Source organism: Misgurnus anguillicaudatus, chromosome 13, assembly GCF_027580225.2.
Source record: "Misgurnus anguillicaudatus chromosome 13, ASM2758022v2, whole genome shotgun sequence".
NCBI lineage: Eukaryota > Metazoa > Chordata > Actinopteri > Cypriniformes > Cobitidae > Misgurnus > Misgurnus anguillicaudatus.
In genome coordinates this window covers 7,983,713-7,996,377 of record NC_073349.2, presented here as the reverse complement: position 1 = coordinate 7,996,377, position 12,665 = coordinate 7,983,713, and the positions used below count along the sequence as shown (strand labels likewise).

Here is a 12,665-nt window from a genome sequence, read left to right as displayed (position 1 = left end):
AACAACAGTTACATACATAACCCAAGATGTCTTCAAACACAACTATGCAAAAAAGCATTTTGGTAAGAATCAACATTGGCATACAGAAGATATAAGCATTAAAAGCAAACAGTTTAACACGTTTGCTAAAAAGTCTAGAATTTTTATGATATTATCCTACACCACACAGGAAATAATATGGATTTTTTGGTAAATGCGGTTGTCCACCCTAAACATCGACAGTCTGAATGTATTGTAAGACTTTAAGGGTGTACCTGAATTCGGTCTGGGACCCCAGTACTGTCCATCCGACTGGCCACGTTGACTGTGTTTCCCCAAATATCATACTGGGGTTTTCTGGCTCCAATAACTCCTGCAACCACTGGCCCTATGTTTAGTCCTACAAACACAAATGTATGCATTGTTTGTTTTTTTTTCGCTGCTGCTGTCTTAACATGTGATAGCATCCTAGAAATTGGAATGAACTTGAAAACGAAGCCTTTTATAAATGTTTGTGTTGCTCACCAATCTTCATCTGGAAGTTGTTGAAGGAATGCTCGTTGATGTATTTCATCTGCTCGCGGAGGTGCATGGCGTAGTCCGCCAGGGCGGTTATATGCGAACGACCTTCTTTGTCATAGGTGGAGTCGTTGAGGCCGGACGCGGCCATGTAGGTGCTTCCGATGGTCTTGATTTTCTCCAGCTGCCTGTATTTCTCCTCGCTGATGATCTAAAACAGAGGAAGGATTACAAGAGCACATAATGCAGATGACGGTTCGGTCATCTCTTACATTTACGTCAACCTCCAGCCTTACCTCATCAAAATCGGCGATGATCTCATTGAGAAGCCTCAGGCACTCCACCCCCTCGTTGTTAGCCTCCAGCTCCACGTAAAACTCTGAAAAGTTGCTGATGGAGGCGAACATGACGGCCACGCACTCGCAGGACTGATAGTAGAGCTCGTCGTTTCTTCTCTCTATGGCTAGAAAGTGGGCAGCCACATCTTTAGGCAGAATGTTGTGGAGGAGCCGGCGGTTGTAGGCTTGAAGCTCTTCCATCTCCTCTTTCTCTTCTGTGGCCTGTAGAAGGCATGACATAGAGGAAAAATACTGATATGGATAAGCTTTAAAGAGTAGGGAGTCTAGTTCATTATAGGCATAGTAGACACTTTTATCCAGGAATTTTTTTTTGTTAACAAAATAGCTAAAGTTAATGTTTTGGAGCCGGCGAGGCTAGCTTGCTATGGCTAGCCTCTCCAAAATTGCCTATTCTAACTTTAAAGGAAAACACCACCGTTACCTCTGGCGCAGTAACATCATCAATCATGACTTCGGAAGTTTTAGCGAGAGGGGGAGTAGTCAGAAGTGATGATGTTACTGCACGCCGAGGTCGAAGTGCTGCAAACTAAGTGCTCTTCCGCCATACAATATAGTTCTCATTTTTTACCGCTTTAAAAATCGCCACATTTTATTTTGTGCCACCATACTTCCTCATGTAACTACTCATGTAACAGTCTTTAAATAGTTAAAACATGGAAGTGGCTTCTAAATTCATCCCTGTTTGGATCCTAAGGAATGAATGAGGCTAGGCTAAATGCTAACACATTCGTGACGCGCTGTACAAAGATTAAGTGCACGCATTGAAAAAAGATAGGTATGTACTAATTCATCTAAGTTGAGGTACGAACATAGTAAAATATTGAAAAACGGTGGTGTTTTCCTTTAATGGATCGTCTTATTACACACAACAATGCAAAATCTGACGGTCTACACAGCTGTATGAGTCTGCTGGAAACAAAGCTGTGTTTACAACAAGGTACCATGCTACTACAATGAGGACTTTCTGAAGAACAACTGGCAAGACACAATGGGTCTTAAATATTAATCATGCATACGCATGAATTGGTGCGTGAAATGTGCGTACAGATGTTTTTACGAACAAATCATGATTTAACCAAAACGTTCATACTAATATTTCTTCTTAAAAAAAAATCAAATCTTAAAAATTTGATAAATTGATCACAACACTCCAAATTCGCTAACGCAAGAGCGAGTATAAGAACAAATTCATTTGTGTAGTTGTGATTTAGGCAAGTTCAAATGTGCGTATAAATACGAAAAACGTACGCAATTATTAGTGAATGAGACCCATTATCTTCATAATATTGAAAGTTTGCTATCAGACATTTGTAGAAAGAAAATAGCACTGTTAGATCGCTGAGTAGCTCTGTTTTTTTTTTGTTTAAAGTTATGTTGTCTTCAAAACCTTTACAGGAAATAGATTGTGATGGGTCAAATTTCAGATTTCGCTACCGTGTAAAGTCGCAATGAAATTTTAATTAAAAATATTTTTCGGAATATTGTGGTATTGTTTTTTTTACAAACGTCTTTTCTGTGAGCTTCGTTATTTTTTCAAAATTAATGTGCCGTCATAATTTTTCATCCAAAATGTAAATCCAAAAGATCCAATCAAGATCCAATCAATTCTCGATGGACGAATTTATGTCCAGGCCTTCCCTTTCATTTGGATATACATCACGGTGGGGAAAATAAGACAGTCGTGACTTCCGTTTCATCGTGACTTTAAAAACATTCAAAGAACAAACCATTGGTCATTTCGTCACCTTGGAATTATAAGGTGTTATCTTCATATTCACATATTCTTATTCAGTGACAACTTAATAACGTTATGTGATCTTTTTAAGTGTATATTTTGAGACATTTTGTTCATTTAAAACCTTTTTGTTTCCTAAATAAAAAGTCTAATGGAATGCAAAAACGTTGAAGCTCAATATCTCAAAACTGCACAGAATGCAGACAAAACCTCATCATTTCAAGGTGGCAATTTGTAAAAAGAAAAGGTCTAAAGTGGACCAGACTGGATCAGACCAGACCAATTGTCATTAAATCTATACCTGAAGTTTCCAGAGGAAATCCAGACGAGCTGTAGACTCCACCTGCTGGGCATGTAGGTACAGTGCCAGTACAAACACGGTGAGGATCACAGGGGTCATGACCTTTAGGGACACTTTTGTCACCCTGAAAGGACTGCACCAAGACAGCAGGTCAATGGTTTAGTCACACACCCACAAATTATTATTTACATCACAGCGAGAATGTAACAGAATACAGCAAGTAAAACATGCAAAACAAAGACATTATATATGTTGGTTTAATACGCCTGCATTTATTTTGAAAAACTACATGGAAATAAATGCTTGTTTTAAAACATACCACTGATCAGCAGTTGCATTTAGATTGGACCTGAGGAAAAATAATGAACATTTGTTTTTCTTTTTGCATTTAAAGAAACTTTATAATTTATAAATAATAAATATTACGAAGCATAAACGTAGGGCTTACCATTGCAGGGTTTCATTGAATATGCTGCAAAAGGAACAGAAATACACTTGCTTTATTACAAATATAAAGTGCACATATCATAAACATCAGGAATGGAAAGAACAAAACGTATTTTCAATTAAAAACACATAATGACTGACTAATAATTTAAAAACTAAAGGTTTATATAATTCTGCCATGTTATTTTCATATATTTTACTGAAAAATGTGTAATTCTCCACACAAACTACATATGACAACATTTAATGCTTTAACTATTGAATTTACTCATTGTAAAAATGACAGTTCAAACTAAGCTTCCAGTTACCAACAAAAAATAATTCAGATGTCCTGACGCCCTACAGTGGCCTGCAGCAGTACTCACAGGGCATTGGAAGTTACAAAGAGATCTGCGTTGTCAAACAGCGCCACCTCTGGCCACTCCACGAGCAGCAGGAAGATGAGCTGAATGAGCAGCATTAATGCCAGTTTCCCTATACTGCTGATTTGCAGGAACACAGAGCACGCCAACAGAGTCAGCAGCACGCTGTAGCTGAAATACTGTAAGAGAGCAAAGACATTTAAATGAGGATCTTAATCGTACAATATTTGGCAAATGTTTTAATGTGCATGGAGTTTTATCAACAACAAAGCCTTGTTTACAAGGTTCAAGGTTAATACAATAAGCACTTTTAAGGAAGAACCTTGGATATGCCAATGTTATGAAGACTGCATGTTCATCACTAAAATATTTTAAGACAAATAGGTAGTAAAAGGATTTCCTTAAGTACAACTTTAACTCATTCCCTGCCAGCCTTTTTTAAAAAGTTTTTTGTGATTTTCACAAGTTCCACAAAATGCCTTCCAGGAGAATCTTCTAAAAATATATAAACATACAAATATATAAAATGAAAGAAAAGACCATCTGCTTTAAAACAAACAATAAACAAACATACAAAACGGAGAAAAAAAACCATTTCATCCTAGCTATATTTTATCTCTGCTTATAAACTCTGGGGTTTAAATATGGTAAAATATGGGTATTTTTCTTAAAAATATTTTTTTTTTAGCAAAAAGCTGAAGGAATTTTGTTAGAGATCGGATTCAGAATGATTATCAAAACATACACAGAGTGTAAAATTAATACATATTTTTTTTGCTTCAGTTTTTTATAAAATGGATAAGTATTACAGATAACCATATAAATTCATCAGGAACACGTTTTTCATGCAAATGTTTTCTCTTAATTGATGAGATAACTTGGCGGGGAAAGCATTAAGGGGGAGACGTGATTTTTCGCAGGAATTAATTAAATCTCGTATTTGTTTTTTTTTACCAGAATAAAGACAAATTTAAATGCGTGTTCAAAACGAATTGTGTAGGAGGACTACCAGGTTATAGTAATGGTAAAAACAAGGCTACATATGTCAACAGATTCTTAAAGGATAATTCCGGTATTTAACACTTTGAGTCTCATTTCTGGTTTGTTTTGGATGAACTACAGTGATGGACACAGAAATTTTGACAATGGGTCGTGTCTTGAGTTTTTGACTCGTTTAGAAGCGTCTCTTGACTGCTTCAGAATGGAAGTCAATGGCCATGCACAAACATGTCATTAAAACAACAGAGTGGTTTGTGGTGTTCGTTGATGATTAAAAACAAGTTGTGTAGCGAAATATAGTTTCTGTCGTGTTTTATTTGGCATTTTGTAAAATTCCATTGACTTCTCTTGGAAGACTCATTGCTCGCTGATATATCACTCCGCCGCCGGGAAACATAAAAGGGTCTGTTTACATGTGGTTGTTGTTTTTTTGCTCGGTTTCTCTCAGAAGAAATTTTTCCCATATTTGTAGGGCTGGACCAGAATATTCGAATATTCGTTCCGTGGGTTGACATTAGATTTTCAGTTTTGAGATTCGAATATATATATATATATATATATATATATATATATATATATATAAATATTTTTACAGCGTTAATGCAGAGCTTTTGCCAAGCAGGAAGTGCGCTTCACGCTCCCGCTCTATAGGTGGCGCAGAGAGACCAACATCCATAGCCAACAGCCACCAAACGGCACCAGTGGAAGAGATCGCCTCAAACGGTAAGCACGCTTCCTGCTTTGGCATTCACGCTAATATTGTAAATAACAATAAATAATAATAATTAATAAATAATAATAATTAATAAATAAATAATAATGTTGTAAGTAACATTCAGTTTCTTGAAACAACCGATTGATTTGCTTCACAAGACTTCAATATGTCACACGGAGTTATGGGGGATTACTGTTGTATTGGATATATATGCTTTAGCTCTTAAAGTGTGCGGATCTGTTGACTTGCATGACGGAGCACTGGGGTTTCTGCAAAATATCTTCTTTATTGTTCTGCTGATGAAAAAAACATATTGGATGGTGTAAGTGTTATAAATAAACTTGATTTTGAAAGTATGCTACCGTTTTATTACAGTTTGTTGGACTACGTTCATTCATGCTTCAGACTCAAATATAGAGCGGAAGTATATACGCGGTTGTGAGGTGTCTGAAAAAATAGTTCCACTATAGCAAATAACACGGATTGAAATCATACATTGTGCCAATATATTTGTTTTTAATCATCAACGAACACTACGAACCACTCGGTGAGTAGTACAGTTTTGAAAATGAACGTTAAGTGTTGTTTTAATGACATGTTTGTGCATGGTCATTGACTTCCATTCTGAAGCAGTCAAGAGACGCTTCTAAATGAGTCGAAAAGTCAAGACACGACCCATTGTCAAAATTTCTGTGTCCATCACTGTAGTTCATCCAAAACAAACCAGAAATGAGACTCAAAGTGTTAAACACCGGAATTATCCTTTAAAAAAGACGTAACGCTGAAAACACGTTTTTAAAAGTTTGCGTTTTCGAACCCGAAAACGCTGTTAGTCGTTTTGTTAAAAATGCTGCCTCTAACACAGACTCGTACCTCAGGAAAAGGGCAGGAGGGAGTGTTGTTGGGACAGATATCCAGGCCTTCTGCTGCAGAACGAGACAGGTTGTGAATGACGCATGGAGTTACCATCTCTGACGATGACCAGTTTAACTGCTTTGCTACACAGTCCACCAGCTTCTCTGTATCACAAGAAAACTGCAGGAAATAGACAAATACAAATTATAGGTTCCATACTGTACATAACCAAATAAAATGTACTGTATGTTTCTGGCATATAGGTGGACATTTTAATAAAAATGTAAAGAGAAAGTCCATCTAAAAAAGAAAACAATCTGTCATCTTAATTCAAACTAGAGACATGCAATGATATTAAACGTTTCCACTGATACCAATAGCCCATTATTCAGAGTGATATCTGCCGATACTGATAGTTTGGTGGTTATATTATTGCATTAACTACATTCTGAAGGTTACATTTTATTTCCATTACATTCCATTAATATTGAACATTAAACTAAAGGAAGGGGATGAGCGGTGGATTGAGCCATTGGTGTGTAGATGATGGTAAGATAACTCATTTATGTAACATTCGAAAATTAAAACAACCTGTTTGTAATAAATAAGATTGTGAACTGAATGTTTTTTTTGTTAGACATGCTGTCTGCATACCATATTGACAAAGGCAGAGATGAAGACGAGGACGAGGGTAAAAACTCCCACCAATGTGCTGTTGGTGCGAGACTGAACAATCTTCTTGGACACCGTCTGCATGACAGCCGGGAAGAGCTGTGAGACAAAGAAAAAGAGAGAGAGAGACAAATTACACTTAAAAACACTAAGTGAGGCTTGAACAGAGAGAAAAGTTATGATCTTGATGCAAAACCACTTACCTTCACACAAGAGTAGATGGCACAGATGAAAAGGATGTTGGCAAGAATGATGAAGATACTGATGTAAATTCCCAGCATGACCAGAGTACTGCAGAACAACACACGTGGGCTTTCAGAGTCATGGAAGTGTGTATGGTCTTAGTCGGATTATGCTTTATAAACTCATAATGTGTATGGTCATGTAAATGTATAAAAAGAGTTGTCATTTATTGGGGAAAGGTCATAAACGACTAAAGCAAAATCGGATGGTAACTGGATTTCTGCCCAACACCCCCAATTCACTTTACATATAAACCGGCTTTCTCACAGTTTTGTTTATGTGCGCATGTTTCTGCGTGTAAAAGATAAACTATAAATAAGCTTTTGATAGATTTCCCACCAGCATTTTTGTATGACTGGGTGATTCTCACGAAAACTCGGTTTTAAAAATGTCAAGCATGAAAATGTAAAAATTGCTTAAATTTACTTTTTTCCCACCAGACATTGAAAAACAAAGTCTGGAGTAAATTGGAACATTGATTTAAAAACTTTTACTTATCATTTAACACTTTTTGTAACATAATTTAAAAAATTAGTCCTAAAAAATCTCATTACCGCAACAGTCAGAAAACATCAACACTGACATATTTTCAAAATGACATGACAAACCTGAAAGAACATAATTTGGAGATTCTGCACATGCATTTAAAATCAAAGTATTATGCTTCTATTAATTAAATTAACATTTAATAAGCACCTGTTGCGGTAATGATAATCAAAATGTCGTGTAAGCATTCTGACAAGACAATATTTCAAATTAACTGTAAAAAAATGATCTTACCTGGTAGCCATCTTGAAGTAACTGGTCCATGTGCTTGGTCACTCAAAATCAAACTTTATTAAAATTCTGTATGTGTGCTTAAACTGTTCTCAAAAAGTGTTGCGGAGGATGAGAACATGAGGCATGGACACATCATTTTCCTAATTCTTCTAAATTATTATTATACATGAATATTCAGTAAATATTTTTTGTCATCTAAAGTAGTCTAGCAAAACATCCATTTATTTTTTTTCTTAATATTTTTGTGTTCATTTGATTAAATTACAACATAACGCATGTTCAAACACAGCTGGACACATTGCGGTAATGAGAATTTCAGCAGAAAATCAGATAAAATTAACAATTATAAATTCTTATGTTGAAATCACACATTGTGCAAGGTAGAACACAGTATTGTGTTAATTCTGATGCTTTTTAATGTTACTATATTACACATTTTAAAGGCTAAAATCATTAGTGCCGTGGTGTTTCAATGGTTTCGTGAGAATCACCCGACTTTTGTATAGGCCTACGAGAAACCAAACAAATCTACGCAGCTTTCTCCATAGCTGGTTCATTACTTTTTTGAACGCATGAACCGGTTTCTATATGATTTTTGATAGATATCCGCTTATTTTGTGCATGTATACCCACTTTATGTATGTTTATATGTCTGTGTGTTGATCACTCACTGAGGGAATATGACGATCTGAATGAAGGAGATAAAACAGAAGACCAGCAGCGTACAGGCCACGTAACCTCCAAAACGATCGTCCACCTTCTTAGAATACTAGACAATAAAGGAAATATTGGATGAACATACAAGCCACAGTACATGAAGGCAAACATGCCAGTAATGCAGTGGTTCTCAAAATTTTTGGCATGCACCCCCCTTGTGTAGGGTGCATTCCTTCGCGCCCCCCCTAAAGAAAATTTGTGACAGAAAGCAATCTTAAACTTAAAATTTGAATTAAACCAAACAGTGTTGCTGTTGGTTAGTAACCTTATTTTGCTGGGGTTTAATTACAGAATATATGATAAATAATTTTTTTTAAGATGTCATCTGCCAGGCACCCTCTTGTGCCCCCAAAGGGGGGCCCGTCTGCCAGTTTGAGATCCACTGTGTTAATGGAATCATAACTACTACTCTGTTGTTCATACATAAGGTTATCAATTTAAACAAAATCATAACATGTAGTTAAAGTAAACTCATGACTTAACTCTTTCCCCGCCAGCATTTAAAAAAGTTACCAGCCAGCGCCCGCATTTTTTATGATTTTCACAAAAGTTTAATGCCTTCAGGAAAATGTTCTTTAAATATATAAACATACAACATATCAAATGAAAGAACAGACTATCTGCTTTAAAATAAAAAACAGTTTCATCCTATATTCAATTGTTCAATTGCACCTCTCAAATATGAGGTTTCTTAAAAAATACCAAATTTTGTGTTTGCGTGATTGCGTTTTTGTGAACTTTTGTTCGAGATCAGATTCAGAGCAATCCTCAAAACTTACACAGAGTTTGAATTGTTTGCCCTAAGGGGGTTGCTTCCGGGTTTATAAGTTGTGTAAGAGCACCACCTCGTGGATAGTTGCGGAAATACGGATTGCAGAAAAAAATTGTCATTGGCAGGGAAGTATTTTCTCTTAATTGATGAGATAACTCGTCAATGGCGGGGAAAGAGTTAAACATAAATAAAAAATACAAGTGTGCTGATGCTCAGAGATAGAAACTCGAGTCTGGGACTTGGTTTTAAGACACAAAAATTACTGGGCTTGGACTTGTGAGCATGACTCAAGACCTTGACTTGTACTTGGGTCTCATGGACTGCCAATACCTTTCTAAGCAACCAATTTTTATCAAATGAACTATAACAGGGGTTATCAAACAGTGGTCTAGGGCAGTGGTTTTCAAACTGGGGGGCCGCGAGATGGTGCGAGGGGGGCCCCAGTTTTATGACATTTTATAAAATACATTAATTTATCATGAATTCTGTGTAATTAAACCTAAAAAATAAGGCTACTAACGAAAAGTATTACTTTTTTGTACAATTTAATTGGTTTTTTAAAATTAAAATGTTGAGTTTTAGAACAGTTTTTTGTCACAAATTTTCTTTGGGGGGCCACGAAGGAATGCACCATACACAAGGGGGGCCACACGCTGAAAAAGTTTGGGAACCACTGGTCTAGGGAACCTCAGAAGGTTCCAAGGGGTCCCCAGAAAATTTCAAGAGCAAAAATACAAAGCAAAAATTTTAAATGTCTACTGTTTAGCCAGTTATTTAAAACGTAAAAATAATATCACAATTACTATTTATGTGAGTTTATGTTTATACAAAATATGTATGTATGTATATATATATATTAGGAAGGGGTCCCTCGCTAAAGGTTCATCATATAGTTTGCCATTATAGAGTTTGAAATCCCCATGACTATAAAACCCACAGAGAGGGACACAGGTCCGGTCCATAGACAAACTGGGATGGGCAATCTTGACTTTAGCCAATAAGCAACCAACCAGAGCATAGTAACAACAAAGTGTCCACCCACAGTACCCTAGATATTACCTGGCAATGTCTTAGCAACCACACAAGGGCACTTTGGCAGCCGCATAGCAACCTCCTAGCAAACAGGGTGCATTTAAATGACAATGTTGTCAAAACTAATCCCATTCACACGGATCCGTGAAAACAACTAAAAACACAGTATTATGTATGCCAGGACAACAGTTGTCTAACGGTATCATTTTCAAAAACATACACTTTGAAACCCGTTTTTAAAAGTGAGCATTTTCAGGCCACTGTCGTTTCAATGAACGAACGAATGAATAAAAAGATTTCCGTTTATAGCTGAAAATGGTGTCGTGTAAAGGATCCTTAAACTTAAAGAGACAGTCGGCGCTAATGAAGATAGAGGTTGGACCACTGTCTGACCTTTTTCTCCAGGCTGGAGGTTTGGAAGGTGAGGAGGAACTTCTTCACATGGTCTTTTCGAAGTTGGTCAATACTGCGAGCGTCAATGGCACGCCCTAAAAACTCATCCACCTCGTCCTCTGGATTCAGGGCCTCCTGAGCACCACGGCTGTGTTTGAAAGAAAAGATTGAAAAGAATTAGATGTGTGTCTTATGCATTTTACACTCAATTTCTTCTGAGAAAAGGAAAACATCCACTCACTTGTCTTTGCTGGATGTTTCATCGATACCCTGGGCAAAAAAATAAATAAAATAAAATTAGACACAAGAGAAACAAATCTATGTTAAAAAAACCTGAGTTGAAATATTTGAGATTGAAGTTGAAAGCGCATCAAGATCAATTCAGAGATAACATCAATGTCAGGAAGAGCAGGTGACGCGATCAACAGGTCTCACCATCTGCCTGAAGACTTTGGAGTCTTTAGTTCTGGAGAAGGATCTGTCAGGCACCCATCGTGGTACCAGGCCCTCATTGGAGTTGGTCCGTGTGCGCTGCATTTTAGCCATCACTGCCTTCTCATCTTTCTGAAACAGTCAAGGGGCAGAATTATGGTGAAGGATCTTGAAAAAGCTGATTTAGAAGAATCTGTCTCGTTTACATGTAGGACTAAAGAGTGCCAGAGGGATGACGCATTTTTGTGGGCCAACCCAGAAGTTAGCTGGACACTGGTTCCCTCACCAAAAAGCCCATTTGTTTATCCCATAGACTTTTCAATTATCGCAAAATATAAGCTCTGTGCTTAACAAAAGTGAATGACACCTGTTTTGTCCAACAAGATCATAAGTCTAAATGCATTTACTAAAAATGAAAAGCTAAAAATAAGCGAACTACACCGCAGTCACTCAACATCAAAGTCATCACCAAGCTTCTGACAGTTTTTTCAAACTTTATTAAACAAATTAAAAACATGTCCCCAGATATAAAAATACTCTGTGGACGTTTAAAATCCTCGACAAAGTCTGTAGTCACATGTAGCAACTCTTTCCCCACCAATTGACCCTTCGCTAAGCCCCGCCCTCCTTAGTTACTGTTGCTACGCCAGTCAAGCTTTTGTGCCTGCGCCTCATACGCTGACCATCCAAAAAGAAAACACACAAATTGAGGAACAGCTTTGTTCATGCACAGCAGGGTAAGTGAAGTTTGTAAAAATTATCTAATAATTATAAATCAAACAGTGGAATAAACACAAGACATCAGCCTGACCACTTTTAAAAAAACATTCTCCCGCTTATAGAAATAACCCTGAGAGAGCCGTGATCAGATTACGCCGTCTATTAACAAAATGTTACAATATTTTTAAAAGTATGTCAGTCAGCCTCCGTCTTGCCTTGAATCATATTATTTTACATTTAAATACAGTGGGGCAAAAAAGTATTCAGTCAGCCACCAATTGTTCAAGCTCTCACACCCAAAAAGACGAGAGAGGCCTGCAACCTTCGTCAAAGGTACACGTCAACCACGAGAGACAAAATGAGAAAAAAAATCCAGAAAAAATCACATTGTCTGATTTTTTAAGAATTTATTTGTAAATTATGGTGAAAAATAAGTATTTGGTCAATAACAAAAGTTTATGTCAATACGTTGTTATATACCCTTTGTTGGCAATGACAGAGATCAAACGTTTTCTGTAAGTCTCCACAAGGTTTTTACATATTGTTGCTGGTAGTTTGGCCCATTCCTCCATGCAGATCTCCTCTAGAGCAGTGATGTTTTAGGGCTGTCGCTGGGCAACTCAGATTTTCAAC

At 36.9% G+C, this 12,665-nt stretch overlaps 1 protein-coding gene across 2 annotated transcripts in view; it reads right to left on the bottom strand.

Moving 5' to 3' along the window:
• adcy6a (adenylate cyclase 6a) overlaps positions 1-12,665 on the bottom strand; it is a 74,259-nt gene that overhangs the window by 4,495 nt on the left and 57,099 nt on the right. For both annotated transcript variants that reach the window (XM_055187906.2, XM_055187907.2), the window contains 14 exons: positions 11,316-11,444; positions 11,122-11,150; positions 10,881-11,028; positions 8,638-8,735; positions 7,147-7,234; positions 6,926-7,042; positions 6,290-6,451; positions 3,706-3,881; positions 3,342-3,365; positions 3,213-3,242; positions 2,894-3,026; positions 795-1,058; positions 505-709; positions 255-379 (listed from right to left, as the gene is read on the bottom strand). In XM_055187906.2, the coding sequence (XP_055043881.1) occupies positions 255-379; positions 505-709; positions 795-1,058; positions 2,894-3,026; positions 3,213-3,242; positions 3,342-3,365; positions 3,706-3,881; positions 6,290-6,451; positions 6,926-7,042; positions 7,147-7,234; positions 8,638-8,735; positions 10,881-11,028; positions 11,122-11,150; positions 11,316-11,444 (1,728 nt within the window). The remainder of the gene's footprint in view (positions 1-254; positions 380-504; positions 710-794; positions 1,059-2,893; positions 3,027-3,212; positions 3,243-3,341; positions 3,366-3,705; positions 3,882-6,289; positions 6,452-6,925; positions 7,043-7,146; positions 7,235-8,637; positions 8,736-10,880; positions 11,029-11,121; positions 11,151-11,315; positions 11,445-12,665) is intronic.